At 39.2% G+C, this 8,871-nt stretch overlaps 1 protein-coding gene across 1 annotated transcript; it reads left to right on the top strand.

The window, feature by feature from the left end:
• Positions 1–2,921: 2,921 nt before the first annotated feature.
• helt (helt bHLH transcription factor) lies at positions 2,922–5,286 on the top strand. The gene is made up of 4 exons (XM_038304734.1): positions 2,922–3,076; positions 3,579–3,683; positions 3,844–3,940; positions 4,048–5,286. Exons 1-4 carry the CDS (start codon positions 3,050–3,052, stop codon positions 4,521–4,523), a joined length of 705 nt encoding a protein of 234 aa, XP_038160662.1. The 5' UTR covers positions 2,922–3,049; the 3' UTR covers positions 4,524–5,286.
• The last annotated feature ends 3,585 nt before the right edge of the window (positions 5,287–8,871 follow it).

Raw genomic sequence — 8,871 nt, 5'->3', positions numbered from 1 at the left:
GGGGACCGTGTGAACTGTCGCGCTCCAGGCGGAGGGTGGCGCACCAGACCAAAGGATTGCTCTGGGACCCTCAGCGGTGGTCACCACGGGTCAGAGCGCAGCGCTTGACAACCTAAGGGGCCAAAGCGGTGAGCGCTGCCGCTTCTGCACGGAAAGACTGTATGGCTGTAGACTTCTTTATGATTCAGTGCCTGCTTTTTTCACAAAGATAAACTTAGAGTAACTAAAATAAATAAAATAGCCCCAAGCAATTAAGAACGATAGGAAACCAAATTAGTTCAGCAAAAAAAAAAAAAAATTGAACAATGTACTTTATTAGCGGAAATGACTATTCTAACATTTAAATTAGATTATAAACAAGCAAACAACTTTTGCCTCTTAATTTGTAAGACATTTAAGAACATTTTAATCACTGTAAAAGGAATAATTGTTCATTTGAATTACCACAGCTTGATATAAATATGCAGCCAACTTGGCCACATGGTTCGAATTCCAATTTTAATCAAAGTTTTTTGCTTCTACAGTGAATTTTTTTATCAACATCAAATTTAACAGTTTCTTTTGTCTAACTTGATTGCTTTAAGATTTTTCTTTTTCTACATATTTGTTTTCTAGTATTTGCAATCAACTAGAAGTTTTTACAGATTTAAAATGTTGAAACATTGAGTTAAAACATAATTTTAGTAAACATAATAATAATAATAATAATAATAATAATAATAATAATAATAATAATAATAATAATAATAATAATAATAATAACACTAATTTTATTATTATTGTTAATATTATTCTTGTTATCATTTTATTATATTATCATTATTATTATATAATCAATAAGACATCCCAAAAGGTGATTTTGTTGTATAGCATCAAATAAAAATATCTGCATTTTTGCAATACAAAGATAAAAACTCAAGTTATAATTGCAGTTTTGATTATTATGATAAATTACCAAAAAATGTTGTGTCTGCTTAACCTATCAGTTAGTTTTATCTGTTCTAAGTAGTCAACAAAGAATATGTTTCATTAAAATTAATCAGAGACACTATCATAACGGTATACTAGATATTGACATATATGGATCAGCAGAAGAACCGGCCCAAACAAACAGAAAAAGAGGGGGAAAAAACGTTGGATAACAAATACGTCAGGCAAAATGTTTCTTTTATTAAATCATGTGTTTTTAGGATGTTTGATGCTAGATGAAACAGAAGATACAACTTTATATAGCACACACAAGGGGGGATAGGATGGGAAAAGAACTCCAGACTAAGGGTTTGGCTCCGCTCTGACGCATCATTCGGCATAACCAAGTCTGACGCTTTAAAACTCCGCTGTTTAATTTAGTCCTTAACAAAAGCAACAACCCGCAAGTCTCTTTATATCTCATAGGACAAATACATAAGAAAAGTGTTAAAAACTCCACACTGGAGTAATTGGATTTTCTGCCCCCGTCCCTCTCACTCGCGCCTTTCTCTCCATGGTGCTCCAGAAACTTTCCAAAAGCTTCAGATGTCTAGTGAGCTTTGGCTCTCTCTTAATTCGTCCACAGGATCAAATATACATCGAGCATGTCGAAAGTTTCCAGATAAAAACGTTCTCAGTCACACACACAAAAAAAGAAGAAACAGAAAACCTGTTGTTGCGCATGAGAGCGGTTTGAATCTGTGCGCACACAATGGACCTTGCTGTGAAAATATGTTTGAAGAAGAAGAAACAGCCAATTGTTGTATGAAAATGTATTCAAGTATAAAATAATGCCCTTTGTTTGAGGGGAAAAAAACTTGAGCAATGTGAGGGTACAAAAGTCCCCCTGTGGCATTTACCAGCAGCCTTTGTGCTGTTTTTGCGCTCTGGCGTCTCCACTTGGCGCATTACTCAGGCCCCTCTAAACGCGATTGTTTCTTTCTTTCTAATGACATTTACCGGATCAAAACGTGCTGTTAATTCGATCAGAAAGCTTCACCCTTCGCAACAATAGCAGTATAATTTCTCCCAAAGTTTGTTAAGTTGACCGAAATTAGGCAAATGAATAGGGGTCTCCAGGCTACGCATCTCGCAGGTGACGGGGAATAATGCGCGCTCGCACCAGCTGCATTCTTCTTTATTTCTCCCTTTCTTTCACTGCATTATTAAAATTTAGGCCAATGAAACTATTCATTCCACTGAATAGACATTTTCTTATAGGATAATAGGATACAAATTGAGCCTCTCCAAAGAGTCTCCAGTGGTGGGTAACCCTCGTGTGCCAGAGGCTGCTGGAGACGCCGGGCCTCGACGCAGACGACGCTCGTGTGCCAGCGCTAATCACACACCTGCCGAGGAGTCCTGCAAAATATAAAGAGACGTAAACAAAAAGCTTGCCATCTCTCATAAAAGATGGACGTGTCAGCAAGTCGTGTGAGAACCGGCGGGAACAAACGGGGGGGACTCCGTCTCCAAAAGATCTCCCCTGAACTCGGCGGAACAGCCTATTAAAGGCTTACTTAATTACTCTAATGGTACTGGACAGGCCTTAAAACTCTGACCGGGGCTTGGATAGGAGTTAAGATCGCTTGCTGGGATTTTTAAACAGGCGATCGTGTGAGAAACGCGAGTTGGAACAGAAAGGGATTTTTTTCCCCTTTCTCCTCTGCTTGCCCGCTTTGTGTTGAGTGCGCACAGTGCGCCCCACCGGACAAGGCCGATCCCGACGCTCGGTTCTTATTTCCCGCCTGGGTTGTTACTATGCAAATAATATTCCAAACATAATCACGTGTCCTTTGAAAAGCCACGTGGATTAACAAAGCAGGTTTACCCCCCTGCCTATTTCAGATTTTTTTCTGTTTCTTTAACTGATCCCAAACGCACACATTTACCCAAATGCATGGCTCTTTAATCCCATGGAATAATTTACACCGTGAATGCCAGAGTCCCCTAGGATGGTCCCTTTATAAGGGGACAGTTTCTCCCTTACACTTCAGTCTGCTTCATATCCCACTAGATTTTCGCAGCTCTATAATATACAGCTGAACTTCTTTTGGGCCTTTTTTTCTGGAATTCCTCGATGGCATCAAAGATGAAGGACAGGAAGGTAAGCGCTTCGCGTGCGCTTTACATTTTAGGACTAACATGCTACTTGTCCTGTTTAGGACTCTTTTATTTAAAAATTTAATCTTCAAAGATATTTTTGGGATGTGTGTTATATAAAGTAGCATCTTTCTGGAGTTATTTAACGCTGTGAGGTGAACTAACATTCTGCGCGCAATCTGGAAATGTTTTGGCGTGCAATTGGTGAAGCTTAAACATCAACATAATCTTTTTTTTTTATCTATTTAAAAATGCATTACTATTAAATATGACTACCTTATCCATTTCAAATATAACCTAAATGCAAAGAAGATCTCATCACAGAGCAATACTTACATGCGCGCCAAAGCGCACGGCACCCAAATCTTTTCCAAATTAACCTTTTAAAGTGTCGACCTTCTTTTTTCCGCTGAGCAGCACAGATTTATTTTGATTGGTTAAATGTGAGTTTGTTTGAAACGTGTAAGCTGTATTCTAAGTTCGACTTTCTGTATTTTGCTCCGCAGAGGACTCCCATTTCCCACAAAGTTATTGAGAAAAGACGGCGGGATCGCATCAATCGCTGCCTAAACGAGCTGGGAAAAACGGTACCGATGGCGCTGGCTAAGCAGGTATTTTATGAATATCTGACCTAGACTGTGTTAGAGTGTTCATTTTGCCGTTTAAAAATGTAAAATAAACGCACAAAAAGTTAAAATAAGATCCAATTTCTGTTGGGATATTTTGTAAGATTTGTTAGATATCTTATTATGTATCCACTTTTTTTTTTAGAACTCTGGAAAACTAGAAAAAGCTGAAATCTTGGAGATGACTGTTCAGTACCTGCGAGCTCTCCACTCTGCAGATTTCCCCCGTGGAAGAGAAAAGGGTAGGTGAACCTCTTGATTCTGATCAAACATTAAGTAAACACTGTTCAGTTTTACGCACACCTGCCTGCTCGGATTTTTCATAATATTTAGTTTTATTTTTTTCCAGGCGAGTTGCTGGCTGAGTTCGCAAACTATTTCCACTATGGATACCATGAATGCATGAAGAACCTGGTGCACTACCTGACAACAGAAGACAGAGCTGAGACCAAGGACATCAAATACGCGCGGATCCTCGCCTTCTTGCAATCCAAGTCCCGCGCGGTCACCGAGCCGGTATTTGGCTCTTTGGGCTCGATGCATGAATCACCAGACTACATCAGCCAGCTGCATACCTCTCCAGAGCATCCGAGCCACAGCCCTTCGGACTCAGTGTACCAGCAGAGCGCACCGGGACACTTTTCATGGCACGGCTCTGGTCGCAGTCCGGGAATCTCCTATCCAGCGATGCCGCTCTCTGCGCACACGCAGCAGCATGGAGGATACATGTCACCGGTGCAGGGACTAGAACATCATTACTTCAACTTCATAGGCCACAGTCATCCGAATACGTTCAGTTTACACAGCGCTCAGCATGCCATGTAAAATAAATCAGCCTTCCTCTATTTTAACTTATATTTTTAGATAATGTAGATATGTTGTGAATAAAAACATTATTTTCTAACTAAAATCATCCTCTTATTTTTTAATTAGGTAACACGCTGCATGCAGCAAACAACTACAAATAGACGTTTTTAAAAATGTTTGCTACGAGTAAATGCATCTGTCCCTCTTTCCAAGACAGCTCTCAATGCCAGTTTCAGTATATAGTTGTGAAAATGTAGCAATAGGTTTAAGGGCAAGACAAAAACGCATGCGTCTGCGCTGAAGGAGCAGTAAGAGAAGAGTTACTACAAACAGGGACGGTCTGAGATTGCACAAGGCCCCAAACAGAATTTAACTTTTCCTTCATTGAAAAAAATAAGTTAATCCGCCTGGGGAAGCTGGCCAAAGTTAAAGGATGAAACCGAGATTATCAGCATATATTTATGAAGATGGATCCTGGAGTAGCACTCTTTTTTATCTCATCAAAAAGTTGCAAAGTGATGAATGATAAAGTTAAAGCTGCATTAGACCTGAGTGGTTACTAGTTCCATTTACTCAGTTACATATGCTTGAGTAACTTTTTGAGATATGAGTACTTTTTTGCATTATGCTTTTTTACTTCTGCTTGAGTAGAAAAATGATGCAGTATTGTTATTCTTATTTGAGTAAAATAAGGTTATACCTTACCCATCATGAGTAACTTCTGTCATAGAACAACAGGCCTATCTTAAACAAAAATAAACCAGAGAGACAAACGCCTAAAGTTAATGTCAAACTTAGACTTCTTTTTTGTACTCCAGCTTTCATGTTTTTTTTTCTATTTGCTGTTGTCAATTGGAGGTCAAGAGGAAATACAGAAATAAAGATTTTAAGTGAGCAACAACAACAACAAAAAAAGATTTTTGCCAGGAATATAAACAGGCTTATCTAAAATAGATAATCCAATTAAGAATTATAAAAATATGATGATTTGCTCTGTGTGTCTAAACCAGCTTTGCACACCCAGACTGTAATCTATGACCACTATTCGTTGTAAAATATAGGCCAAACTCACATTCTCACACAAGCCTTGACTGGGCCACTCTAGCACATACTCAATGTTTAGGGATGTTAGCTTGTTAAAAGATTAACCACAGCCTCACTTTCAAGTGTTCTGTCATATTTAGCTGCAAAAACATCCCCACAGCATGATGTAGCCTCTATAACATTTCAAAGAGGGCATGGGGCTCATAATGCATGTACTTTAGTACACATGGCTTCTACCGTATGTAATTATCTCCACTATGTTATCTCTGTTCTGCCTGCTGTGTTCCTTGATCTTCATGATGATGTTTCTTCAATAATATCCATCCATTAATCCATTTTCCATCACACTCATCCCAGCTGGGGTCGCGGTAGCGCTAGTGCCCATCTCCAGCTGTCTACAGGCGAGAGGCAGGGAACACCCTGGGCAGGTCGCCAGTCCAGCGCAGGACGACAGAGAGACACACAGAACAAGCAACCAATGATGCGCACACTCACACCTAAGGAGAATTTGAAAAGGTCAACTAACAATTAACCTTACAGTCATGTTTTTGGACTGTTGGTGAACGCAAGAGTACCTGGAGAGAACCCACACATGCACAGGGAGAACATGCAAACTCCATGAAGATAGACCCCAGGCCAGGAATCAAACCTTCTTGTTGCAAGACAGCAGTGCGGGACTGTGCAAAAATCTCTGTGAAAACAAAACAGCAGCATTTATTAAGTGCTTGAATTACACAGAAATGCCTATATCTATTAAGCAGATTCAACAGGAAGTTTGCTGTAATAAATGCTCTGTTATTAGGGCATCAAAATTAGGGGGCTTGAATACAAATGCAGCACATGCCAGGATTTTTAGTGTGTATTTATAAAACACTTTGAAAACCACAAATCCCTCTCCTCCATTTTACACTGTCCACAATGAATGTGCTAGTCTATCAACCCAAGATTGTAAAACTTAAAATTTACGGAGCTCTTTAGTTGCAAAGTGAAACAAGCATGAAGATTTTAGATGCTAGGCTTGTTAGACACATGTTTGAAGTTGATGCTCAGAGTCTAAAGATTAGTTGATTTGACAGTTGAGGAGGAAAACTGCAGAAAAAAACACTGACTATATTGTTTACAGCATAATCTGATTGGAAAAGAGCATAATGTTAATCGTGTCTTTGACTTATCATACTGGAACCAGTCTCTAGGCCTCTTTTGCCTTTGACTGAATTAGAAAACTAACTCAAAAGGATCAAAAGAGATTTTTTTGGGCAAGCTTTTATACATGACCATTGCATCTCAATAAACAGCTTTCGGGCTTCCTTTGGCCTGTCTTTAAGTGTAGGACAGATTTTTATTCCTTTTAAAGGAAAAGGAAAGGGAGAAACGAAGAAATGGGGGAAGCTCCATCTTGTTTTCTAAACCAAGGCGCCCCATTGTGGCACATCTAAATGGGGAACAATCACAGACTCCTTGTGCTTCATCCTTGAATGATTATGAAGAAAAATGATCAAGACCATGAAATCAAAGTTTGTGTCTGAGAGGAGAGAGAGAAAACTTTTCCATGCTCTTTTCTTCGGAGGCAAAATCAACATGCATGACATATTAGGCTTATAGAGGAAAGATGTACAGGTGCGCCCATCTAGATGTTGATTTTTGTGGAGAGAGGATGAATACGGCAGCATTAATCGCCTGGGTGGCTGGATAAAGCCACATTAACCAGCCTCTGACTTAAAAGACAAGCAAGAAGAGAGCAAATAAAAGAAATGAAAGACAGTGTCCCTGCAGATGGAAAAGTGACAATACGATAAAAGAGGGAAAAAAAGAGTCTTTGAGGGAATACTTGGATCCCAACAGCCTCAATATTGGTTTAAATCCTGACACTAAACAGGAAGAAAGGGTTCATGTTCAACCACATGAGAAAGCTTTTGTAGAAACACATCACATGAATAATAATAAATTGAGCAGGGATAAAAACAGAATCAGGACCATTTATTGTCATGTAAAATGAGCGCAGTGGTAAAGCTTTGGCTGTTTATCTTTGGCGTTAATATCTCACATGGTGAACATTAACAATAATCTCTTTTGGGAAATATTCATCACTGGCTGCCATCTCAAAGAGAGCCACAACAAAACTCACATCTACTTTATTGTTAATGGGAATAAATGTCAGACAAGCTTAGAAAAAAAATCAGAAACTCTAAAGAGGTAGAAGCAAGAAAAATTTTAGTCTCACCGCCAAAAGAATACTTTCCGATCTGAAAGTCATGTGATTTATGTGTGATAAAACAAATTATAACCCAAAAGTAAAAACCTATAGTATTAAAAAATCTTTTTCTTCCTCTGTCGTGATAAATTGTATTTTTCAACATTTGGTGGTATAGATAAAAAATAAGGCTATATTTGTTCATACCCAAAGCAGATGTATGTATAAAATAACCTCTTAATTTAATGAACATGTTTTTCAGTTTGGCCTGGACTGTGACTGAGTGGTTTCATCAGAGCCGCAGATTTTATCTGATAGAGAACTTGTGCATGGAGCTACAGATTATAATGATGGTGATGAAGTGTTTTAACATCAAACACTTGAAGCTCATTAACCAAACAAAGACAGCAAAAAGGCAAACATGCAAAATATATATAAACAAATAAACAACAACCGCTTAGCTATAATCAGAAGGGTTTCATTGCCGCTTTGCCTGTAAAATTTTCTATTGATTGTTGGAAATGATCAAAACATTGAATTAGGTTACAATAAGTGTTAAGAGAGTCATTTTTTTCTATCAAGACAAATAAAATCTTGGTTGAATGGAAATCATCTTAATTGTAAATCCTCCAATTAAGCACAGAGGAGTGTGTGTGTACCTTACATTTTCATCAAAATAGAGGAAGTTCAGAACAACTCTTTGTACCTCAAATGGTTTGTTTGGTCTGCAAGTGTCTGAAATCTACTGTTTGATCTCTGCTTCTGTTCCAGCTCTAAAGTCAAGCTTTGCTAAGCATCTCTGCGGGTTTGTTGGGACTGAGGCCAAAGACGTAACCCAAGCTGTGAGAGAGCGAACGGTTAACGCTGTTTGGTAATCAGAGTGCCCCAGTGGCATAAGATGCAGAGCCAGCTCACCTCAGGATGGTCGTCTGATCTACAGCATGAAAAGGGGAACAGGGGGTGAAGCTGAGGGGTGGGGGAGGCAGACAGTAACAGACAGGGTCTAAGTCTGAGAGTAGGGGGAGTAGGGATGAAGATCATTCCCACAGCAGATAGCACTATCTCACAGGGTTTAAAGGGCCCCCTTTCTGTACAGTCCCCTCCCCCGTGTTACCCCCCACTTCTTCCCCG

This window comes from Cyprinodon tularosa, unplaced genomic scaffold (genome assembly GCF_016077235.1).
Source record: "Cyprinodon tularosa strain WSP-4 unplaced genomic scaffold, ASM1607723v1 ctg540, whole genome shotgun sequence".
In the NCBI taxonomy this organism is placed as follows: Eukaryota; Metazoa; Chordata; class Actinopteri; order Cyprinodontiformes; family Cyprinodontidae; genus Cyprinodon; species Cyprinodon tularosa.
The sequence above is the reverse complement of the archived record's forward strand: the minus strand, read 5'-3'. Positions and strand labels throughout refer to the sequence as shown.

Excerpts from the sequence above, each read along its gene's own strand:
- helt (XM_038304734.1), top strand. The coding sequence starts at position 3,050 with ATGGCATCAAAGATGAAGGACAGGAAG. Across the intron at positions 3,077-3,578 it reads CAAAGATGAAGGACAGGAAG|AGGACTCCCATTTCCCACAA; the intron begins GTAAGCGCTTCG and ends TTTGCTCCGCAG. Across the intron at positions 3,684-3,843 it reads CGATGGCGCTGGCTAAGCAG|AACTCTGGAAAACTAGAAAA; the intron begins GTATTTTATGAA and ends TTTTTTTTTTAG.